The 25,438-nt window shown below is 42.7% G+C and overlaps 1 protein-coding gene across 1 annotated transcript in view; it reads left to right on the top strand.

Annotated features, from left to right (window-relative positions):
• Positions 1-25,438, top strand: part of grm3 (glutamate receptor, metabotropic 3) — a 177,731-nt gene that overhangs the window by 107,703 nt on the left and 44,590 nt on the right. The window contains exon 4 of the mRNA XM_080207112.1: positions 6,918-7,776. Within this exon, the coding sequence (XP_080063238.1) occupies positions 6,918-7,776 (859 nt within the window). The remainder of the gene's footprint in view (positions 1-6,917; positions 7,777-25,438) is intronic.

Raw genomic sequence — 25,438 nt, 5'->3', positions numbered from 1 at the left:
AAGCGCATCTTGATAGATAAATCGCCAGGACCTGATGAACTGTGACATCGTTGGAGGCTGGGGAGGAAATTGCGGGTCCCCAGCAGAGATATTTGATTTATCGATGGTCACAGGTAAACTACCTGTAGATTGGAGGGTGACAAATGTTGTGCCTCTGTTTAAAAAAAGCTGCAGGGAAAAGCTTGAACTACAGGCCAGTGAGCCTCACATTTGAGGTGGGTAAGTTGTTGGAAGGTATTTTGAGAGACAGGAGTGGACATAATGTCTTCTAGATGGTATTAATCATGGGTTTGGAAGGTGTTGTCTAAGAAGCCTTGGTGAGTTGCTGCAGTGTATCTTGTAGATGATACACATGGCTGCCACTGTATCGGTGATGGGGGAAGTCAATGTTTGTAGAAGGAATGCCAATCAGGTGGGCTGTTTTGTCCTGGATAGTGCTGAGCTTCTTGAGTGTTGATAGAGCTGCAGTCATCCAGGGAAGGACAGAGTATTCTCATCAAGAATGCCATCACATTCCTGACTTGTGAACAGGATCTGGGGAGTCAGGAGGGTGCAGGATTCTTAGCCTCTGACCTGCTCTTGTACCCACAGCATTTATATGGCTAGTCCAGATCAGTTTCTCATCAATGGTAACCCCCAGGCTGTTGATACTGAAGGATTCAGTGATAATGCCATTGAATGTCATGGGGCCATTGCTTAGCACTGGTGCAAATGTCACTTATCAGCCTAAGTCAGGATATTGTCCTGGTCTGATTGCATTTGGACATGGACTGCTTCTGTATCAGGATTTGAGACTGGTGCTGCACATTGTGCAGTCATCACAAGGTTTGGAATTGGGAATTTGTTGCAGTCCACCAACTGTACCTCTTAGAGACACTCACCTCCCTTCCTCCCACCCTCCCTCCCTTCTTCACTGCCACTTCTAACATCAGATGGCAAATGGTACAGAATGAAAGCTCCCTGATGTGTTCTCACTGGAATACAATTCATTTGCCATGGAGAGATGTTGTTTCCTGGGCATACGATCACTGGGAGCATTACTCTGGCTCTCTGCAGATTCCCCAGCAATTAATAGTGCGACCCCTCACCCAGCCCAAAAATGTGATATTATCTCCTCCCACCCATTCTAAAATCCCTCCCACCTTAGATGTTTAAGAGGTTTTACAAACTGCACAACAACCTTAAGAACTTCAGAATGGTAAGTGTGAGGTTTATCAAGTCATCAAGCAGCTTGTACCCTCCCTCATTATTCACCAAGCTCCCCCATTATTTTCCACAATCACCAGCTTGTCATTTCCCTCCATCCTGTAACCTCCCCTGTTATCCTGGACCCAATTATTAGTCACGTTGATATTCCTGCTCTTCCCTCAGTGCCTTCAATGTCAATGTGTCCAAGCCCCTCTCGACACTGACCCCTCCCGTTCTTGAGGTCAGCTTTACCACGCCTTTCCGAGAAGCCCTCCCATGGGTGGCACAATCGTTAGCACTGCTGCCTCTCAGCCCCAGGGACCCAGGTTCAATTCCAGCCTTGGGTCACTGTGCAGAGTTTGCATGTTCTCCCTGTGTCTGCGTGGGTTTCCTTCGGGTGCTCCGGTTTCCCCTCAGTCTGAAAGACGTGCCGGTTGGGGCGATGGGGGGTGTGGTTGGGGGAATTGGTGGGGGCGGAGGGTTGGGGAGATGGGGATGGGGGCTCATCCGTCAGAGAGCCAAAGTGGCAGCTACCCACTTCAAAGCCATGGAAGAAATTTACCTTACCAGGTGCTTTGATATCATCGTAAATGTGAAGAATCTAATTTCTAACTGGCCGAAATTTACTTTGGAGGGGGAGTTAATTCCCGTGAGGGGGCCTGTGGATGAGAATGCAGAATATGCTAATACATGCAAAACAGCTTCCTGACCTTGTTCAAGTTCGATCCACCTTTTAACCTGTCCATAAAATCCCCCAACCATCATTGCCAAAGTTCATCTTGCCATCAGGAACTGATTGTTTAGAAGAATGAGGGGAGATCTCATTGAGACGTATAAGATGATGAATGGGATGGATAGGATAGAGGTGGAGAGACTCTTTCCGCTCAAAAAAGACAGTAGGACTAGGGGGCACAGCCTCAAGATAAAGGGGAGGCGGTTTAGAACGGAGTTGAGGAGGAACTTCTTCACTCAAAGGGTGGTGAATCTCTGGAATTCTCTGCCCGTTGAAGTGGTGGAGGCTGCCTCGCTAAATATTTTTAAGAAGCGGGTTGATGGGTTTTTGATAAGAGAGGGGATTAAGGGTTATGGGGAGAGAGCGGGAAAGTGGAACTGAGCCACAACAGATCAGCCATGATCTTATTGAATGGCGGGGCAGGCTCGAAGGGCTAGATGGCCTACTCCTGCTCCTATTTCTTATGTTCTTATGTTCTTATTGTCCACAAAGCTCCCCGTTAGTGTCCTAAAATGTTCTACTCCTTGCTCCAGAAAGATGAAGAATTGCTATAGGTAAAAATCTAGGAATAATTATAGAATCCCTACAATGCAGAAGGAGGCCATTTGGCCCATCAAGTCTGCACTGACCATAATCCCACCCCGGTGACGCAATGCATTTACCCGAGCTAGTCCCCCTGACACTAAGGGGCAATTTAGCATGGCCATTCCACTTAACCCACACATCTTTGGTCTGCAGGTGGAAACCCACACAGACACCAAGAGAATGTGCAAACTCCACACTGACAGTGACCCAAGTCAGGAATTGAACCAGGGACCCTGTTGCTGTGAGGCAGCGTGCTAACCACTGTGCTACCATGCCAGAGACCTACAGAAATTCTAATCTTAGATGCACATTAATTTATCCCAAGTCAGATATTCACTGAGACTGAGCAGGCAATTTGTCTTATCAGATATTTGAATCTGGATTTCCTGTTTGCTGCATGGTTTCCAGGTGGAATGCAGATGTAGAGAGGAGAAAATGAGTGAAGATCCTTGATTCTTCATTGAATTTGATGCCTAACCAAAATTCATCACCATTTCCTGTAGTCGTTGTAAGTTGCCATTTTACAATACTAGCAATTCAGTGGGTAGCTTTCACACTTCTGCGTCTGTCAGCTGAGTTACCATCCTGCTGCAGGCTCTTCAACATAAAAAAATCAAGGCTAACGGCCCTCTGCAGCACTAAAGAACTGCTGCATTGCCTGGGGTGCTGTTTTTCAGATTAGACAGTGAAAAGAAGCTCAATCCCTGGGGTGGATCCCATGGAATTACTCAAAGAAGGGTAGGGGGTTATTCCCAGTGTCCTGGCCTATATTTATGCTTCAATAAATATCACATGACTATACTGGGATCTTGCTGTGTATGAATAGGCTACTATGTTTCCTATATTATAATAGTAACTATATATCAGTAGTATTTCATTGGCTGCGGGATGTGTTACATAAATAAATGCAAATCCTTTTGTCTGACCATCCCAAATTGTGTCAATGTGTGGTGCTAGTCTATGACTTGTCATTACGGTGACAGATAATCACTCCCATATCTACAATGGGTGCATACACCTGTACACAATGGATATCTGCAATAAGTCCTTGGAAGCAGAAATCCCTTCACCAAAATCCCACTGTTTACCAGTCTGACAGCCCCATATAGAGTGCTTTCAGTTTGCCGTCAACACTCAAGAGTCCCAGAGGAACTGACACTCCAGGTGAAATACAAAGCAAGAGGCTCCTTGATTGGCCCATCAATTTGACCTTTAATCAGGAACCTCTTTTTGGGCCAAACAATTAAACCAACTCAAATTAACTAGGGAACAAATTAAAAATGGGCGGCTCCCAAAAGGAGGGAAACTGCCTGAAACAAAGGACAAAGTGGAAAAGAAACTTAAAACATCAAATTAAAATGTGATTAAAGGGGTGCTCTTAATCAGGGAGTTTATATTCTAACAGGTTAACCTCAACTGCCTGATTTAAAGTCTTACAGCATCTACACCTGTACACAATGGACATGCACACCTGTATTCAATGGGTAAACACACGTACTGATATGATGGGAGTGTCCTTGGTTGTACGGCACTGGAGAAAATGTGAAAGTCAATTTAAAGAGCCAGACCCAGACAGGTGTTAAAGCCTTGCAATGTCCTTTTCTCCCCTCACTAATTTTCTTTGCTTTTCCCAATCACTTTGCCATTTTTTTTCTTCCTAACATTAATTGTGCTTTGCGTGTCTCACCACCTCCCCCCCCCCCCCCCATCTGCCGTGGGAGGGAATAAAGGCTGTAGGGAATTCCCACCCTTTCTTTGCTTCATGGATGAAGGGGAGAAGGAATGAGTTTGCGCTGGCGAGGCTGCCCCAGTCACACACCGCACCAACTCTCTTGTGCTCCATATCTGAGGCTGCAGCAAGAGTTACTCTTACCTGTAATTGCCTGATGATGAGCTGCAGCCTGAGGCTAATGGTGTGATTGGTGGCTGGGCTTTGAGACAGGCAGGCAGTGCTCCAGCATTAACCTCATTTCAATGTTTTTATCCTTTACCAATTGTTGAACTCCTGTGCAATATTTAGTGGCTGGAAGGTATGTCAGGGTCAAGGCTTGTCACCAGGAATATTAAAGGAACGTTTACTTTCACTTAGCCAGTCAGGAATACCAGAGTATTCATCACTAATATTACTCACCACACACCCCAATGGCACCTCCTGTCCCCCTCTCAATTTCTGACATTAATCAGCCCAGTATAAGAACTGACCAATTTATTAACTTCCACAATGGTCAAAGCGCCTCAAGGGTGCTAACTTGGTGATGACAACACTCAGTCAGACGCTATTGAGACCCAACCACCAAAATGGTTTGGTTCAAGGGTGAGGTTAGGGCCGGTCAAGGATAGTTGGGGGAACTTGTACATGGAGTCAGAAGAGATAGGAGAGGCAATGAAAACTTTTCTTCAGTGTTCACCAAGGAAAGGGGCCATTTTTTGAGAATGAGAGTGTGATGCAGGCTAATAGGCTGGAGGAGTTCAATTTTGAAAAAACTGAGGGTTGATAAGTCCCCTGGGCCAGATGGGATATATCCTAGGATTCTTTGGGAGGCAAGGGAGGAGATTGCAGTGCCTTTGGCTTTAATCTTTGGGTCCTCACTGTCTATGGGGATAGTGCCAGAGGGTTAGAGAGTGGCGAATGTTGTTCCTCCCTTCAAGAAAGGAAATAGGAATGACCCTGGTGATTATAGGCCAGTTAGTCTTACTTTGGTAAGTTAATGGAAAAGGTCCTGAGGGATAGGATGTGTAACCAATTGGAAAGATGCAGCTTAATCCGGGATAGTCAACACAGATTCATGAAGAGTAAGTCTTGTCTCACAAATTTGACTGAATTTTTTGAGGAGGTAACTAAGTGTGTGGATGAAGGTAGAGCAGTTGATGTCGTATACATGGATTTTAGTAAGGTGCTTGATAAGGTTCCCCATGGTAGGTTCATGAAGAAAGTAAGGAGGTGTGGGATAGAGGGAAATTTGGCTGATTGGATAAGTTAACTGGCTATCTCATAGACAGAGGGTGGTGGTGTATGGAAAATTTTCAGACTGGAGGCCAGTTACCAGCGGTGTACCACAGGGGTCAGTGCTGGGTTCTCTGCTATTTGTGATTTTTATCACTGACTTGGAAGAGGGGGCTAAAAAGTGGGTCAGTAAATTTGCTGATGACACCAAGTATGGTGGAGTAGTGGATGAGGTGGAGGGGTCTTATAGGTTGCAAAGAGACATTGATAGGATGCTGAGTTGGGCCAAAAAATGGCAGATGGAGTTTAACCCTGATAAGTGCAAGGGAAATCATTTTGGTCAGACAAATTTGAATGCGGATTACAGGTTCAACAGCAGGTTTCTGAGGAATGTGGAGGAACAGAGATCTTGAGGTTCATATCCACAGATCTCTGAAGGTTGCCACTCAAGTGGATAGAACCATGAAGAAGGTTTATAGTGTGTTAGCATTTATTAACAGGAGTTAGAGTTTAAGAGCCGTGGGGTTATGCTGCAACTGTACAGGACCTTGGTGAGACCACATTTGGAATATTGTATGCAGTCCTGGTCACCTCATTATAAGAAGGATGTGGAAGCGTTGGAGAGAGTGCAGAGGAGATTTACCAGGATACTGCCTGGTTTGGAGGGTAGGTCAATGAGGAAAGGTTGAGGGAGCTAGAGCTTTTCTCTTTAGAGTGGTGACTTAATAGAGGTTTATGAGATGATGAGGGAGATGGAGTAGATGTCCAGAGATCATTTGCTTGGGTGGATGTAGCTGTTACTAGGGGCTATAGCTATAAGGTTCATGGTGGGAGATATAGGAGGGTAGGTTCTTTACTCAAAGTGGTTGGGGTGTGGAATGGACTGCCTGCTGTGGTAGTGGAGTTGGACACTTTAGGAACTTTCAAGCGGTTATTGGATAGGCACATGGAGCATTCCAGAATGATAGGGAGTGGGATAGCTTGATCTTGGTTTCCGACAAAGCTTGGCACAACATCGAGGGCAGAAGGGCCTGTAGTGTGCTGTACTGTTCTATGTTTTCTGCTTCTAAGCCTTTTGTTAATGCTAGTGGGGTAAGTAGTTCGTTCACAGCAAAAAAAAAAGGCCCCTCTCCCCACACAGACTTCTCATGTTGTCACCTCTTCACTGTTACTAACTGTGCCTGCAACTATCTGGACCTCATATCTGGAGTTCCTCCCTTTAAACCCCTCCATTTCTGCAACCCCCTCGTCTTTAGGAACCTTCTTAAAACCAACCTCATTGATCGAGCAGTCTGTCACCACTCCTGATATTTCTTCCTTTGACTTGACGTTGGTTCCTATGTCTTTGTGTAGCAGCTTGGAGGAATGGTGCTGTATAAATGCAGGCTGTTTTAGCAAGTTGAACAGCATTAAAATAATCATCTTCTCATTGATTTACATTTAATATCTATTTAACATTATTTACAGGTAGCAAATTTGCTTAGGCTCTTCCAGATTCCTCAGATCAGCTATGCTTCAACGAGCGCAAAACTCAGCGATAAAAGCCGCTACGATTACTTTGCAAGAACCGTACCTCCTGATTTTTATCAGGCTAAGGCCATGGCGGAAATTTTGCAGTTCTTCAACTGGACTTATGTGTCGACCGTCGCTTCGGAAGGCGATTATGGAGAAACTGGAATCGAAGCCTTTGAACATGAGGCGCGGCTTCGAAATATTTGCATTGCTACGTCAGAGAAATTCGGCCGCTCCACCACAAAGAAGTCCTACGATGGCGTAATACAGGAACTGCTCAACAAAGCCAACGCAAAGATCGTTGTACTTTTCACACGAGGTGATGATGCCAAAGAGCTTCTGGCTGCGGCTAGCCGATTGAATGTTTCTGGTTTCACCTGGATTGCCAGTGATGGATGGGGAGCTCAGGACATTGTAGTCAAGGGAAATGAGCATGTCGCCAATGGTGCGATAACCCTTGAGCTTGCTTCTTACCCCATTAAGCCATTTGACAAGTACTTTCAAGGCCTCCACCCTCACACCAACAAACGCAACCCGTGGTTTAAAGCATTCTGGCAACAGAAATTCCAGTGCGTGCTACAAAGCAGTCGATCGCGTCAAAAGCTGTGCGACAGGCGGCTGTCAATCAACAACTCCAACTATGAGCAAGAGACAAAGATAATGTTTGTTGTCAATGCAGTGTACTCAATGGCACACGCCTTACACAGAATGCAACGGCTACTGTGCCCGAACACCACCAGACTCTGTGATGCCATAATGCCACTGGATGGAAAGAAGTTATACAAAGAGCACTTAATCAAAATTAACTTCAGTGGTAAGAACTTTATCTGTGTCACTGTGATTTGACATAAAGGATTAGAGCGGGAATGTTATTATTCTACATTTTGAATTGTTTTACATTGGTTTAATACTCTAGATTCAGGCCACCACCATTACTGAGCAAGAGCTTTCAATGTGTAGACATCACCATTAAATGTCAAAAGGAAACTGGGTTAGATTATCTTTTGGTGGCCATTCTTTGCACTTGTGTGCCAAGAATGTTACTCAACACTTGTCAGCAAAGATTGCCTCATTATTTGAGGAGCTGTGAATCAAACTGAGCAATGCAGTCATTGTGAAAATCCCTACACCCGGGTTTATGAAAGAGGGAAGGTGATTGGTGAAGCAGCTAGTCTTTTAAAATGTACAACGCACAAAATAAAAATCACCAAGGACAGACTAGACAAGAAGCTGAAGAAACAGAAGGAATAGAATTGGTCTTTGGTAGTAATATGAGTGGAGCTAGTAGAGAATCAGCATTCTACACTACGTCCATTTTTAATTCTTAAATGTTTCATAAGAACATAAGAAATAAGAACATAAGAAATAGGAGCAGGAGTAGGCCATCTAGCCCTTCGAGCCTGCCCCGCCATTCAATAACATCATGGCTGATCTGTTGTGGCTCAGTTCCACTTTCCCGCCCTCTCCACATAACCCTTAATCCCCTCTCTTATCATGAACCCATCAACCCGCTTCTTAAAAATATTTAGCGAGGCAGCCTCCACCACTTCAACGGGCAGAGAATTCCAGAGATTCACCACCCTTTGAGTGAAGAAGTTCCTCCTCAACTCCGTTCTAAACCGCCTCCCCTTTATCTTGAGGCTGTGCCCCCTAGTCCTGCTGTCTTTTTTGAGCGGGAAGAGTCTCTCCACCTCTATCCTATCCATCCCATTCACCATCTTATACGTCTCAATGAGATCTCCCCTCATTCTTCTAAACTCTAACGAGTACAAGCCTAGTTTATTCAGCCTCTCCTCATAGTTCAATCCCCTCAACTCCGGTATCAGCCTAGTAAACCTCCTCTGCACTCCCTCCAGGGCCAAAATATCCTTGCGCAGGTGCGGCGCCCAAAACTGCACACAGTACTCCAGCTGCGGCCTCACCAATGCCCTATACAGCTGCAGCAAGACCTCCCTACTTTTATATTCAATCCCCCTCGCTATGAAGGCCAGCATCCCATTCGCCTTCCTGACCACCTGCTGCACCTGCAAGCTGGGTTTTTGCGACTCATGCACAAGGACCCCGAGGTCCCTCTGCACCGTCGCCTGCTGCAGTTTTTCGCCCCGTAAGTAATAGTCCTTCCTACCATTCTTCCTACCAAAGTGGACCACCTCACACTTGCCAACATTAAATTCCATTTGCCATTTCCTGGCCCATTCGCCCAGCCTATCTAGATCCTTCTGCAGACTCTCCACACCCTTATGGTTAAAAATGATATGTTTTGTACTGTAAATGTTTGAGCTACTCTGAAACTGGTGAGACAACATGGAACAGTAATCCTTCAGCAGACAGCAATATACATCATGTGTAGAAAAATTACCCCATTGAAGGATACATTGAACAAGATACAGAAAATTATGAATTGAAATGTTATAATGGAGTTAAGACACAAGCCAAGTATAATGGTAATAAAATGCATAAAATTTACTTTCTGTTTGAGACACACTGTAGGGATTTTTTTCAGTGAACCATATATTATGCTGGCTTTATGCGGCAGATATCTCTTTATTAATAGTTCATGCAAATACAAAGAATACACAGAGACAGTAAATTCTGGTTGAAGATGTATTTTATTTGCCCAGGTCTGATCCACACATGAGGGAGAGAAGTTTGAGGCAACTCAAATTACTCTAAATTACATTATTAAGACGTACTACAATTATACATTTTTCAGAAATCATTTGCCCGTCTTATTTTCATCTTAACTGGATGCTCCAATCATGAATTATTAGATATTTATAATATGAATTATTTACTTGGGACAATAACATCCTATTCTCTGGCAGCATGAGAACTCATTGGTCCGTAGAATTTGCTGTCTCTTAACAACCCCAATTACATAGGTTGTAGAGTTCAAAGGTACCTTTCCCACTGTTTCTTTAGCAACTTCAATTATGCAGGTCATAGAGTTCAAGGGTTCTTTTGCTTGAGCAATCTCTTATCAGAAGAAATTGAATTATTTCAGTCCAGTATCTGGGAAATTTGTGCTTTCTATATCCTGTACTGATTAAAAACTGTGCTCTATGGCAGTATGGCTCTTAGAGTATGGTTCGCCTTACTCAGTTTTTATCCCATTATACCTTGGGGTAGTCTGTAGTTGGCCAAAGTGTATGTTTTTAATACAGAATATTTAAAAATACATGTTTAAATTTTCTAACAATGGTTATATGTGTTTCTCTGCAAAACAGTACCTTTATAACATTGAATAAAAGCAAATTACTGCAGATGCTGGAATCTGAAATCAAAAGAGAAAATGCTGGAAAATCTCAACGTGTCTGGCAGCATCTGTAAGGAGAGAAAAGAGCTGATGTTTAGAGTTCAAGTGACCCTTTGACAAAGCTAAAAGGCATAGAAAGTGGGAGATACTTACTTTCTATGCCTTTTAGCTTTGGCAAAGAGTCATCTGGACTTGAAACATTAGCTCTTTCCTCTCCTTCCAGGTGCTGCCAGACCTGCTGAGATTTTCCAGCATTTTCTCTTTTGGTTTCAGTACCTTTATTACTCCTGGAACTTTGTGACTATATTCATTTTCTAAATTAGTCTATCCTGATTTATTAATCTTGTAGTGTCAGGTTATCCTAAATCTCTCTAACACTAACCGATATCACCAGTGTTTCGTGTTTCATAGAAATAGATCACTTTAATAATCATTGTTAATGTTTCAGGTCATTACCTTCTGAAAGGCCATCAACCTGAAACATGAACTCTGTTTCTCTCTCCACAGATGCTGCCAGATCTGCAGAATATTTCTCTAGTATTTTGCTTTTAACTATTCAGTTACTAGCTCACAGGCAATAACTAGCTTAATTTTTCAGGTTTAAAGTATATTTTGATTAAGCAAACATCTTTACATTCACGATTTTTGAATCCAGTTGACACCTGTCTAAAATTTTTAATTGCATGATATTGCAATGCAGATATATAAATAGTTTGATGAGAAATTGATCCACTGCGTGACATGCAGAAGGAAAGAATGCAGAGGATGAAGGTTTGAAACTGGAACCTAATAGCAATATGCAGAAACATAAGAGAAATCAGTCCCCTGCTTCAGAATATGTGAATGATGATCTCTTGGGTTCTGATATAAAACAGAAGAGGCTCCCTGAGCAACAAACACAGATTAAATAAAAGCAAAATGCTTTTAAAGTGGATGCTAGAAATCTGAAATAAAAACAGAAACTCCTGGGTAAACCCTAGCAGGTTTGGTCCAGTACTCATATTGGGCAGAATCACATCGGAGTTGATTTGATTTGATTTATTATTATCACATGTATTAGTATACAATGAAAAATATTGTTTCTTGCTCGTTATACAAAGCATAACTTTCATAGAGAAGGAAAGGAGAGGGTGCAGAATGTAGTGTTACAGTCATAGCTAGAGTGTAGAGAAAGATCAACTTAATGCAAGGTAGGTTCATTCAGAAGTCTGACAGCAGCAGGGAAGAAGCTGTTCTTGAGTCAGTTGGTACGTGACCTCAGACTTTTGTATCTTCCTGATGGAAGAAGGTGGAAGACAGAATGTCTGGGGTGCGTGAGGTCCTTAATTATGCTGGCTACTCTGCTGAGGTAGTGGGAAATGTAGACAGAGTCAATGGATGGGAGGCTGGTTTGTGGGATGGATTGGGCTATATTCATGATCTTTTGTAGATCCTTGTGGTCTTGAATAGAGCAGGAGCCGTACCAAGTTGTGATACAACCAGAAAAAATGCTTTTTATGGTGCATCTGTAAAAGTTGGTCAGAGTCCAAGCTGACATGCAAATTTCCTTAATCTCCTGGGAAGGTAGAGGCGTTGGTGGGCTTTCTTGATGCATGGCAAAACGTTAGGGGGAAGTCTCCGGTCTTGTCCACCACAGAGATTGTAGTGGGCGTTGGGGCTGAACACTCAAATGTCCATTGGCCTCAGGTGGGACTCTCCGGTTTTGGGATGAGAGAATCCCACCAATTAACTCTGGGCGGGATCCTTCAGACGCACATTCCCCAAGACCAGAAAGTCACTCCCGAGCTCAACTGGCCTTTAAATGAAATTTCAGTCTCGATCGCTATGATAGGAGAATTTCGGCCTCTTTTTCTCTCTCTGAAGTTGCTGCCAGATCTGCTGAGTTTTTCCAGCATTTTCTGTTTTTAAACTCAAATGAAGATTGTGTGCAGCATCTGTGGGACGTGGTGAACGGCTGGTTTAACGGTGCCGTTCACTGCAATGTTTTGCACAGACATTTGAGGGAATTTCCCCATCGATGCACTGAATCCATGGAGACATGTCAACACCTGGGATATCTCCATCCCTGCGGTCACCAGGTAAAACAAATCATTAGTGGTTTCCAGGGGGAATTTTGAATCAAATTTTGAAGTACAGTTTATTGTAAAACTCAGAGCATCAAGACAACGTCCCATTGACTGTCTCTCAGTGATTTGAGGAGTCATCTTCTTCTGATATGATAATTCTCCTGCCAATCACAAGAGATCAGAGTTTCCAGACCCTCACCACCCTCTGGGTAAAAATGTTTTTCCTCAAATCCCCTTAAATATCCTGCTCCTCACCTTGAACCTATGCCTCCTCGTGACTGACCCTCAAACTAAGGGGAACAGCTGCACCTTATCCACTCTGTCCATGTCTTCCATAATCTTGAACACCTCGATCAGGTCGCCCCCCCCCCCCCCCCCCCCCCTCAGTTTTCAGTACTCCAGTACTTCATAACTTAAATGTTCCATCCCAGGCAGCATCCTGGTGAATCTCCTCTGCACCCCCTCCAGCGCAATCACATTCTTCCGATAATGTGGCGACCAGAACTGCACACAGTGCTCTAACTGTGACCTCATCACAGTTCTATACAACTCCAACTTGACTTCCCTGCTTTTATAATCTATGTCTCGACTGATAAAGGCTATTGTCCCATATGCCTTTTTCACCACCATATTAATATGCCCTTCCGCCTTCAGAGATCTGTGGACAAACACAGAACTTCCTGGTGTCCTGCCGTTCATTGAATATTTTCTTGTCAAATTACTCTTTCTGAAGTGTATCATCTCACACTTTTCAGGGTTAAATTCTATCTGTCATTTGTCTGCCCATTTCATTTCTATCTTGTAGCCTATGATGCTCAACCTCACTGTTAACCACCCGTCCAATCTTTGTGTCATCCGAAACTTACTCATTCTACCCCTCACATAGTCATCAATGTCATTTATATAAATGGTGAATTATAGGGAACCTAACACAGGTCCCTGTGGTACGGCCACTGGACACTGGCTTCTAGTCACTGAAGCAGCCTTCTGTCATCACCCTCTGTCCCCTACGACTGAGCTAATTTTGAACCCACTTTATCAAATTACCCCATGTGAACTTACCTTTTTTACAAAATTTCCCATGTGAGAACTTGTCAAAGGCTTTGCTGAAATCCACTTACATTACATCAACTGCGCTACCCTCATCTACACAACTGGCCACTTCCTCAAAAAATTTCAATCAAATTTGTTTGGCATGGCCTCCCTCTGATGGAGTCATACTGACTATCCCTGGTCAAGCTCTGCCTCTCCAAGTGGAGACAGATCCCCTCCTTCAGAAGTCTCTCTCATAGTTTTTCTACCACTGATATGGAACTCACTGGCCCATAGTTACCTGGCTTAACTGTACAACTTTTCTTGAATAACTGAACATTAGCTGTTCTCCAGTCCTCTGTTACCTCCCCTGTGGCAAGAGAGGAATTGAAAATTTGGATCAGAGCCCCTGGAATCTCCTCCCTTGCTTCCTAAGGCACAATTCATCTGGACCTGGAGATTTATTCATTTTTTTAAGGCCTCCGGCCCTTGTCCTCCAACACCTTGCCCTTCCCCACATCAGTTTTCCCAAGAACTTTACAATCTCTCCCCCTGAATTCCATTCCATCATACTCATTCTCTTGGGTGATGACAGATGTGAGATATTCTTTCAACACTCTACCAATATCCTCTGACTCCACCCACAGATTGCCCCTTTGGTCCCTAATGGACTCGATTCTTTCCTTGGTTAACCTCTTATCATTGATATATTTATAAAATATTTTGGGATTTCCCCTACTTTTACCAGCCAAAGTGCTCTCATATGCCCTCTTTGCATTCCTAATTGCTTTCTTAAGCTCCACCCTGCACTTCTCTTCTTCAGGGCAGTGTGGTGGCACAGTGGTTAACACTGCTGCCTCACAGTGCCAAGGACCCAGATTCAATTCCAGCCTCGGGTCAGTGTCAGTGTAGAGTTGGCATGTTGTCTGCGTGGGTTTCTTCTGGGTGCTCCAGTTTGCTCCCACAGTCCAAAGATGTGTAGGTTAGTATGATCAGCCATGTTAAATTGACCCTGGTGTCTGGGGATTAGCAGGGTAAATATACAAGGTTACGGGAATAGGACCTGAGTGGGATTGTGGTTGATGCAGACTTGATGGGCTGAATGGCCTCCTTCTGCACTGTAGGAATTCTATGAAACTTTGTACACTTCACTGATTTGCTGCCCTTGCACTGTGTGGCAAATCAGAAAAAATAAAGGTATTTTGGGATTGCACTTAAGAAGGGGACCAAACTAAGCTCAGGCCTCATTCATGTGCAGTTAGTGAGCTTCGAGCAGTTGTTAATGATGGAAGGCAGCAAACTGAGCAGCTGCTAAAACCAGTGACCAATAGTGTGGATTATAGGATGGAGCTGATATTATAAACCAATCATCTGACAGTTAGTGTGAGCTCCTGTGATATGATTTGAAAGGATTGTAGATCTGGTAATAATTACAAACTGTCATTGGATGCGAGTTTTACATCTGAGAGAAGATACGATAACGATGACAGCAGACAGACTGAATGAAGCATTGATTTTATATTAAAGACCTTTTGTGACCGGATCTGGATCTGGATCAAGAGCATCTTAAAGGTCGGCTAAAGCTGTTGCCAGATTTAAAAATCTAAGTCAACATTGTACATAAAATTGGTGATTCCCATCTGTCTGTTACTGCCATCTTTAATGGTACACAAGAGGCCACTTCCTTTGCAGCTTATCTCATAATGATAGTTTGTATGTCAGAATTTCTGGTTGCTATGGTGAAATAATGCTGTTACTACCTGGTTTTAACCTGGATTACAGGACCTCTCTTTGCTAAAAGACGATAAGGGATCAAAACCAATGCCCAGTGCTAAGTGGTTAATGGGATCTCTCTTGACTGAAGCTGCAATATTGATATGTCAGCTTCGATTTTGTGCAATAACTTCGGTTTTATTTTGCTGTTGAACAAATTGCTCAAATTGCCTTGTTATAAATGTGATAAATTGGGGCGTGGACAGAAGTCCCAGTTTTGGAGCGGGAGCTGCATGCCTTGTGCTCAGAGTACAAATATAAACCGCCAAAAGCCACCAGTTATTTATCAGGAAAGACCAGCAGCTGCACTGTTTTTTTTAAGCCATTTTTTTAAAGATATCATTACAGGATATTGTTTTTCTCTTTAGTTGTTTTCCGTTCCTGCCTGTGTGTCCTCAAGACCAAAACTATTCCTGCTTAAGAGGGCAAGGCCTGAATTGAAACTTGTGCCATGGCTGCTTTGTGACAGCTTATTCCAAAATAACCTAAAATGGTTCATTTCCCAATATTTCCTGCCTCCCTGTCAACCCACATTTTGTTTTTCAGTTTCTTTTCACTAACAGCCTGATTTAATCGTGTGGACAATCAGGTGTCCTGTTTTCTTAACTTATTTAAAGTGTCAAGTGTGTTATGCTTTCAATTCACCTTGCAGCACTGCCAGTTATAGCCAGCACCCCGGTAATTAGTTCAGTTTGTGCTAGCAAAGACAATGCAATAGTACCATTTGAGATGTGATTAAGCACAGAAAAACCTGGTGCAACTTTTGCACATTTATATGATGTATATTCAAAACCAAAGATTTTCATGTAAATTATGTCAGTGTCCTGAAAATAATAATTAACAAAGAGTTAAAGTAATATTAATCAGATATTACAAGATCTAGTGGAAGCTGAGAGAAGACCCATTTGGGTTGGATTACTTTCAGATAATCATAAAATCCCTACAGTGTAGAAGGAGGCCATTCAGCCTGCAACAATCCTGCCCAAGCGAGCTTTATCATTTAAATGGTTGCATTGCTAAAAGTTTTGTCAGTCACACAAGACGTTCACAATGATGAGAGTAAGGATTGCAACCTTGTCAAATCCTCACACAATTGAAGTGGAAATTTGTCACACTGTCTCGCTTATTCTTCCTGTGACCTCGGGATTGTGCGGCTTCTTAACTCGCTCAATCTTCATCCTCTCGCTATCTACAACTTATTTAAAATTCAAAATTGGTGTCAGTTAATCAGTAAGTCTTGATAGAGATTGCAATTTTGCTCCTACCCATTGCCGTCTTGGTGGTCTTCCCGCTCTATGGGTCATGGCCCTTGACTTAGAGGAACAAACGCGACCTTGAAATAAGCTGTTGGAAAACAAGGTGCCCAGGACTCGGCCCACTCACCACAGTTACTGGAGCACTTTCCACTGCAAAGTGGAAGAATTGTGAAATTCAAAACACCAAATGATTGGAGTTTTTCCAAACGACAAGTACAAAACAAGAGAATTACTTATTACAAGATTTGCTGCCATTTTTTCAATGGGTCCAGAGTGTTACAAGAGAAATGTTTTCTTTTTAATTACTGGATTTAAATGCTTAATGTAGTCTGACAGAATCCAAGCTGAATACATTTTGAAAGCTGTTGTTAATATCTGTCAAGCCAGCTATACATCCCTCGATCTTCCCACGACATTTCAAGTAGTCTTTTATCATCTTGCATTCAGCTGGTGGCAGTGGCAGTGAGAATTAATGGGGTGAACACAGTCTCTATGGGAAATGCCGTTCTTTTGTGTGTGGCACATTAAAAGTTTATTTCAGTCATAATCACTGATCCTGATAAGTATGGAGCTAAATTTTAAACAGATTATCGGTTTCTACCCGCTCAGAGAGAAATCTACATTTTATCGTCAATTGCTTTTAGCTTTATTCCAGTTTATGTTTGCGATATAAATCCTTGTTCAACTGCACCAAACAAAACTGTCAACTTTGTTTACAATTTATCTAGTGTGTAGATCCAGTGTAAGATATGCCTTCAAATATTGTTGGCACCACCATCAATATCATTGCTGTTGTCTATTAAATCTAAAATATGTCACTTATTTTCAGCAACTCTACCATTTATATTGTTCTAAGCAACAGGACCCTTTCCTTAGTTACATTTCATTTATTATTTTATTGATGTCAAGAGATATTTTTTAAATTGGATTTGATTTATTTTTGTCACATGCACTGGTGTGCAGTGAAAATTATAGTTTTTTGCACATACAGATAATGCATACCGTTCATAAAGAAGGAAACAAGAGAGTACAAAATGTAGTGTTACAGTCATAGCTAGGGTGTAGAAAAAGATCAACTTAATACGAGGTAAGTCCATTCAAAAGTCTGACAGCAGCAGGGAAAACGCTGTTCTTGAGTCGGTTGGTATGCGACTTCAGATTCCCGTATCTTTTTCCCAACAGAAGAAGATGGAAGAGAGTATATCCGGGGTGCGTGGGGTCCTTAATTATGCTGGCTGCTTTGCCGAGGCAGCGGGAAATGTGGACAGAGTTGGTGGATGGGAGGCTGTTTTGAGTGATGGATTAGGTTACATTCACAACCCTTTATCTTGAACTTGAATTCACAAAGTTGTTTCTCTCTTTTGCCGTGGACTTTCTCAAACTTTCCGAGCATATCACCTCTGCCCCCTTCCTGAGTGCTAATAGTTGTGAAATTAAGGCTGATCTCACCAGCCTTTCCTACTCATTCTTTTCATCTCTAACTCCCAGCATTTACTGAACCTGCTGCAATCCACAGGTTTTTAACACCCAGGAATGGTGTCACCTAACCATAATTTCTTAATGCAGTTTGTCATCTTGCTCTTTTCAGCCTTCAGTCATACCCCAGGAGAATTACAAGTGACCTCAAAGGGAATAGCTGCCAGTTACTTCAGATAGTAATAATTTGAAGCTATATTTAGTAGCTGGCAATCATTTAGCTATATTTATGCAGATCTGTTCAAAGAGAAATACATTGTATAGATTTTTTTCCAATCATGAATTTATGGAAAATGTCATCACTCAAATTAAAGGTGGCACGGCAGTATAGTGGTTAGCGCTGTTGCTGCGCTTTGCCAGAGACCCAGGTTCAATTCCAGCCTCAGGTCACTCTCTATGGTGAGTTTTACACATTCTCCCTGTGTCTGCATGGGTTTCCTCCGGGTGCTCTGGTTTCCTCCCATGGTCCAAAGATGTGCAGATTCAGTTGATTGGCCATGCTAAATTGACACTAGTATCACGGGATTAGCAGGTTTAATATGCAGGTTATGGGAATAGGGCCCGAGTAGGATTGTGGTCAGTGCAGACTCAATGGGCTGAATGGCCTCTTTCCACACTGTAGGGATTCTATGATTCAAATGGTGGAAGGAGATTTGGAGATGGAGACAACTTAACCTCTAAAAATCCATTTAAAAATTCAATACAAGATTATACAGAATCTTCAAAGGGTAAAACTAAGTATGTTACACTACTTAATTTAATAATGGTGATTAATCCCTTTGCTGCAGACTCCTAAATTATTTGTTGGTATTTTTAAATACTATAAAATACAACACGGTATCAATGTTTATTTTCATTCAAAAGGTTATGTGGGCATTGCATTTTCTTGTTAAATCTTAGAAGAATGCAGTAAAAAATGATTCTGCCCCTCAGAAGTGTAAAGTTAGTGATGTTACTCAATATGGACTTGGTTATGTAGAAGAACTTTAGCCGCATAGTCATCCCTAGTGGTCAGACATTGTCAGTAACCCTGGGTGAGCTCCTGAATGTAAATTTTTTTTTCTGCTTTTGTACTGTAATCCTGTTAAGTGTATAAGCTGGTTCTGTGATAATTTACTAAAAACCATTGTCAATATGTCCATAGTAGGAAATCATATAAAAGCCTGACACAGTCCATTCTTATCAGTGTATAGATTTTATTCATAAACGTTATAAATAATCATAAATAAAATTAAGAATTCACCACGCCTGAGAATGCAAAAAGATTCTGATTAAATATTATTGGACCTAAAATTCAAAAAGTACTTGGTAAGTCTCAGATTTTTTTTTCTTGATCCACCAGATCTATCTTCCTAATGCTTTCAGTCTTGCTGATGTGTTAAAAGTACAGACCTGGATCCTTGAAACTTGTTTGCGAACATTAATATGCATGCATAGCTTCTGTCTTAACCTTTCTCTGTACATCAAGCTGCTTCTGTGATAAGGAAAGACAGAGTCACAAAAATAGTCACTGAAGCATCTTCTTAATATAATGTGCAAACAAGGCAACAATAAGTTCATCAGCAAGATTCAGTTACATCATGGTGAACACTTTTAGATCATGCTGCATAGCATGAGTTAATCCTCAAAGTACAGTGGAAACTACACAGAAAAGCTTTGAAGACACAGTGCTCAGATACAAAGCTGACAAGTAGACAGATCCTTTGTGATGAATAGAAATGTGCATCAAGAGGACTATGGGCGGCATGGTGGCACAGTGGGTTAGTTCTGCTGCCTCACAGCTCCAGAGACCTGGGTTCGATTCCCAGCTTGGGTCACTGTGCGGAGTCTGCACTTCCTCCTCGTGTCTGCACAGGTTTCCTCCGGGTGCTCCGATTTCCTCCCACGGTCTGAAAGATATTTGGGTAAGGTGGATTGGCCCTGCTAATTTGCCCCTTCGTGTCCCAGACTGTTTAGGTTAGGGGAATTAGTGGGGTAAAATACATGGGTTTATGGAAATAGGGCCTGGGGTGAGATTGTTGTCGGTGCAGATTTGATGGGCTGAATGGCCTCCTGCACTGTAGGGTTTCTAAGACCAGTGTTGATGGGTCGAACATGGTTGGAGAAGTTTGGACTGAACTGGGCCAAACTCAACATAATAACCAAAGGAGAATCAGGCCTCACAAAAACATTAAAGAAACATTCAGATATTTTTGGAGAATTAGGGAGCATGAAAGATGTCAGCTACAATTTAAACTGGTTGTGAACCAAGAAATAGACAAGCTACAAAAATAGTTTTGGATTGGAGGAAAGTAGAGTTTAGTAAAATAAGGCAGGATCTCACCAAGGTAGACTAGGAGCAGCTACTCGTGGGGAAATCTACAGAAAGCATTCAAAAAAGAAATGGAGGTGGGGGGGTACATGCCCATCATGTTCCCTCTAGGGGAGTCCAGTAATAAACCTCACAACACCAGGTTAAAGTCCAACCAGTTCATAGAACATAGAACACTACAGCACAAACAGTCCCTTCGGCCCACAAGTTGCGCCGATAAATCAACCGATTGATTTGATAATAAACCCACAAGCTTTCGGGGTTTGCCCCTTCGTCAGGAGAGCTCTGGTCTCAAGCAGAGCATATAAAGGCACACACACTTTACCGGCATCTCCACACCATCCCCCTAGGGAGGCCCACAGAGCCATGGATGGCCAGGGGTATTCAGGATATGATGAGGAGGAAAAGAAAGGCTTTCAACAAGTACAAGGGGAGCAAAACAGTGGAGGCATTAGTGAAGTACAGGGGGGGAGCTTAAGAAAGCAATTAGGAACACAGAAGAGATATGAGAAAGCGCTGGTTAGTAAAAGTAAGAAAAATTCTTAAATATTCTATATCAATGGGAAGAGGATAATCAGGGAAAGAGTGGGGCCCATTCAGGACAAAGGGGGCAATCTGTGGGTAGAGCCAGAGGACATTGAAAGAATATTGAACAAATACTTTACATCCATCTTCACCCAAGAGAATGAGGACGATGGTATGGAATTAAGGGAGACTGTGAGCTTCTTGAGTAAATTGGCTAAGATCAAGTGTAATATCGACATGCTGTGCTTGGTTGAAGTCATCAGGTTACATTTTCACTTCATTTGAAGCAATTTTTAGAAGTGGCATCTCAGCCTTTTGGCTCAGATGTAAATGAGATCAAGCCTTGGAGGAGGATCTATACCTACTCCAAGATCATGTAGATCAAGCCCAAACCAGGAGGTGAGATCCCTGTCTCGTCAGCTTGGATCGGGAATGTCTCAACTTGCTGAGACTCCAAATTAGACTTGATTGGATTGAATTTGAAGAAAAGCAACAAAAAAAAATCTGTTCTTAAAAGAAAGGACAGCATTTTGGAGACAATGGCAGCCTTAAAATTAGATAAATCTCCAGGTCCAAATGAATTGCATTCCAGGCTGCTGTGGGAAGTGAGGGAAGAGATTGCAGGGGCTCTGACCCAAATTTTCAATTCCTGTCAGGCCATGGGAGAGGTGTCAGACGATTGGATAACAGCTAATGCAGTTCTGCTATTTAGGGAGGCTTGTAGAGATAAACCAGAAATCTACAGACCAGTGAGCCTTAAGTCAGTGGTAGGGAAACTATTGGAGAAACTTCTGAAAAAGAGCATCTATCTCCGCTTGGAGAGACAAAGCTTGATCAGTGATAGTCAGCATAGCTTCGTCAGAGGGAGGTCACGTCTAACAAATTTTATTGAATATTTTGAGGAGGTAACTGGGTATATAAATGAAGGTAGTTTACAGATTAAGGCTTATTTATGATTGTCACGAGTAGGCTTACATTAACACTGCAATAAAGTTACTGTGAAAATCCCCTAGTCGCCACACTCCGGCACCTGTTTGGATACACTGAGGGAGAATTTAGCATGGTCAATGCATCTAACCAGCACATCTTTTGGACTGTGGGAGGAAACCAGAGCACCTGGAGGAAACCCACGCAGACACAGGGAGATTGTGCAGATTCCATACAGACAATGACCCGAACCTGGGAATTGAACCCAGGCCCCTGGCACTATGAAGCAGCAGTGCTAACCACTGTGTCACCATGCCACCTATGTAGTTGATTTAGTTCATGTGGATTTTAGCAAAGCCTTTGACAAATTTCCCTGTGAGAAACTTGTACAGAAGGTAAATTTGCAAGGTATACAGGGTAATTTGACAATGTGGATTCAAAATTGGCTCGGCTGAAGAACAGGAAGTGATGACAGAAAACTGCATTAGTGACTGGAAGCTGTGCACAGTGGCGCACCACAGGGATCTGTGCTGGGCCCCTACTATTCACCATTTATATAAACAACATAGATGACTAAGTGAGGGGTAGGATTCATAAGTGTGTGGATATCACAAAGATTGAATGGGTGGTTAACAGTGAGGCGGAGTGTCTTGGGTTACGGGAAGATATAGACGGAATGATTAAATGGGCAGATACGTGGCAGATGGATTTTAACCCTGAAAAGTGTGAGGTGATGCACTTTGGAAGGAGTCATTTGACAAGGAAGTACTCAGTGAATGGCAAGACATTCCGAGGTGCTAAGAAACAAAGGCAATTGGCATGTTTGTCCATAGATCTTTGAAGACTCCAGGATAGGGTGGTGAAAAAGACATATAGGACACTTGCCTTTATTAATTGAGGCACAGATTACCAAAGCAAGGAAGCCATGTTGGAGTTATATAGAACTTTGGTGAGGCCACAGCTAGAGTACTGGGTGCAGTTCTGGTCGCCACATTATCGGAAGGATGTGATTGCACTGGAGGGGGTGCAGGGGAGATTCACCAGGATGCTGCCTGGGGTGGAATGTTTAAGTTATGAAGAGAGTTTAGATAGGCTTCGAATTGTTTTCGTTGGAGCAGAGAAGACTGAGGGGTGACCTGATCGAGGTGTTCAAGATTGAGGGGCATGGACAGGGTGGATAGGGAGCAGCCGTTCCCCTTAGTTGAAGGGTCAGTCACAAGGGGATATGGGTTCGATGTGAGGGGTAGGAGGTTTGGGGGGAATGTAAGGAAAAACGTTTTTACCCAGCAGGTGGTGATGGTCTGGAATGCGTTGCCTGGGAGGGTGGTGGAAGTGGGTTGCCTCACATTTTTTGAAAAAAGTAAAGTTAAAGGCTTACAATGTAAGCCTTGCTTGTGACTAACAAATAAATTTTAACCTTAACACTTCAATGAAGTTACTGTGAAATTCCCCTAGTCACCATAGTCCAGCGCCTGTACGGGTCAATGCACCTAGCCAGCATGTCTTTCAGACTGTGGGAGGAAACCAGAGCACTCAGTGGAAACCCACAGGGAGAACATGTAAACTTTGTACAGACGGTGACTCAAGCTAGGAATCAAACCCAGGCCCCTGGCGCTGTGAGGCAGCAGTGCCAACAACTGTGCCACCATGCCGTCCCCGGTACCTACATTATCAGAACATTCAGGGCAATGGGCTAAGTGCTGGCAGATGTGATTAGTTGGGAGTCAGCTTTTTCTCATGTTGGTGCAGGCTCGATGGGCCATAATTCTGTGATTCTTTTATTCTAAACTGAAAATAAAAGAAAGAAGCCAAGCGAAATGCTTAAAAACAAGGTCTGTACCATAAGTTATTAGGCTGATTGTGAAAGCTGACTTGGAACAATTTGTGGAGACAGGAGTCCTGGAACCTGTCAGCATTATGAATTGGTCACACCAACAGTATCGGTCATCAAGAAGGATGGATCCGTAGGGATTTGTGGAGACTTCAGGATCATCATTAATCCAGTATTATGTGCAGAACAGTACATATTACCCCGAATCGATGAGCTGTTTGCAGGATTGGCAGGAGGCCAACATTTCATAAAAATTGACCTGATCCAGGCTTACTTACAGATGAATGTTAATAACAAATAACAGGACCTTCTGACAACTGTGACAGGTAAAGGCTTGTTCTGGTACTGAAGATTGCCATTTCGTATCACATCTGATCCTGCATTGTTTTAAGAGCAATGGATCAGATCCTGAGCGACTGAATGGAGGCCGGTGCTATCTGGATGACACCCTAGTCACTGATAGAGACAAATAGGAACACCTTAAGAATCTGGATGACACTCGGAGATAGTAAGACCATGGTCTGAGAATCCACAAGGACACATGAGTTCTTCCAATCCTCAGTTGAGGATCTGGGACGTGTCATTGACGTTACTGGCCTCCAAAGGTTGCAGCTTTTTCTGAATCTGAAGTTCTTAGGCATTTTGATCTGACACCACCCTTACAGTTAGCTTGTGATGTCCCTTATGGTTTTGGAGGAGTGGTCTCCCTCATTATGCCATCGGGTAAATAAAGACCCATTGGTTTTGCATCTCCTGGAACAAAGCTGAAAGTAACTAACCACACATTGAACGGGAAACATTAGAGATCAACTCTGGAATGAATAAATTCTTGTGTCACCCTATTATAGAAAGGATATTATTAAACTAGAAAGAGTGCAGAAAAGATTTACTAGGATGCTACCAAGACTTGATGGTTTGAGTTAGAAGGAGAGGCTGGATAGACTGGGACTTTTTTCCCTGAAGTGTAGGAGGCTGAGGGGTGATCCTATAAAGGTCTATAAAATAATGAGGGCCATAGATCAGCTAGATAGTCAATATCTTTTCCCAAAGGTAGGGGAGTCTAAAACTAGAGGGCACAGGCTTAAGGTGAGAGGGGAGAGATACAAAAGTGTCCAGAGGGTCAATTTTTTCACAGAGAGGGAAGTGAGTGTCTGGAACAAGCTGCCAGAGGTAGTAGTACAGGCGGATACAATTTTGCCTTTTAAAAAGCGTTTAGACAGTTACATGGGTAAGATGGGTAGAGAGGGATAAAAACCAAATGTGGGCAATTGGGACTAGCTTAGGGATTTAAAAAGAAGGGTGGCATGGACAAATTGGGCTGAAGGGCCTGTTTCCATGCTGTATGCCTTGTATAATTCTATAACTATGACTCTATGTGAAGGTAAGAGACCTGCTACACTCAGCATCGCTGCATCCATGGGAATGGCCTGAAGAGGCTACGCAACAAGGGATGTGGATTTTGCAAGTTTGTTGAAGTACTTATGTTTTTAGTAACAGTTGATACTCATTCAAAGTAGCCAGAAGTTGCTGTGATGAAATTTACATAATCAGCGATGATTATCAAGAAGTGAGAAGTATTGTGTCACTTTGGACTCCCTAAACAACTGGTAGGTGACAATGGACCTCAATTTATCTCTCACAAATTCAAAATTTTCTTACAAGAGAATGGTATACAACATATTAGGTCAGCTTCATATCATCCTGCTCCTAATGGACAAGCAGAACATTTTGTCCAAACCATGAAATATACATTGACAGCAACCAGGGAACAAGGTTCACTGATTATACATCCTAACAAATTCCTATTATTAGGAATATCGCACTTTCCTTCATTACTATTGATGAAGGGACAAGTCCAGTCAGCATTCAATCTGCTGAAACCTCTGAAAACCGAAGAGATGATACAACAGTGACAACAAGGACAAATGGGAAAGCAAAGCAAAGCATCAAGTTTTCCACTAAGGATGAGGAGTTTTGGCTAGGAATGACTTCACAGGAGAGAAATGACTTATATAGACACAAA

This window comes from Carcharhinus amblyrhynchos, chromosome 19, assembly GCF_965287045.1.
Source record: "Carcharhinus amblyrhynchos chromosome 19, sCarAmb.v2.hapA, whole genome shotgun sequence".
Taxonomy (NCBI): domain Eukaryota; kingdom Metazoa; phylum Chordata; class Chondrichthyes; order Carcharhiniformes; family Carcharhinidae; genus Carcharhinus; species Carcharhinus amblyrhynchos.
This window is presented reverse-complemented; position numbering and strand designations above follow the sequence as displayed.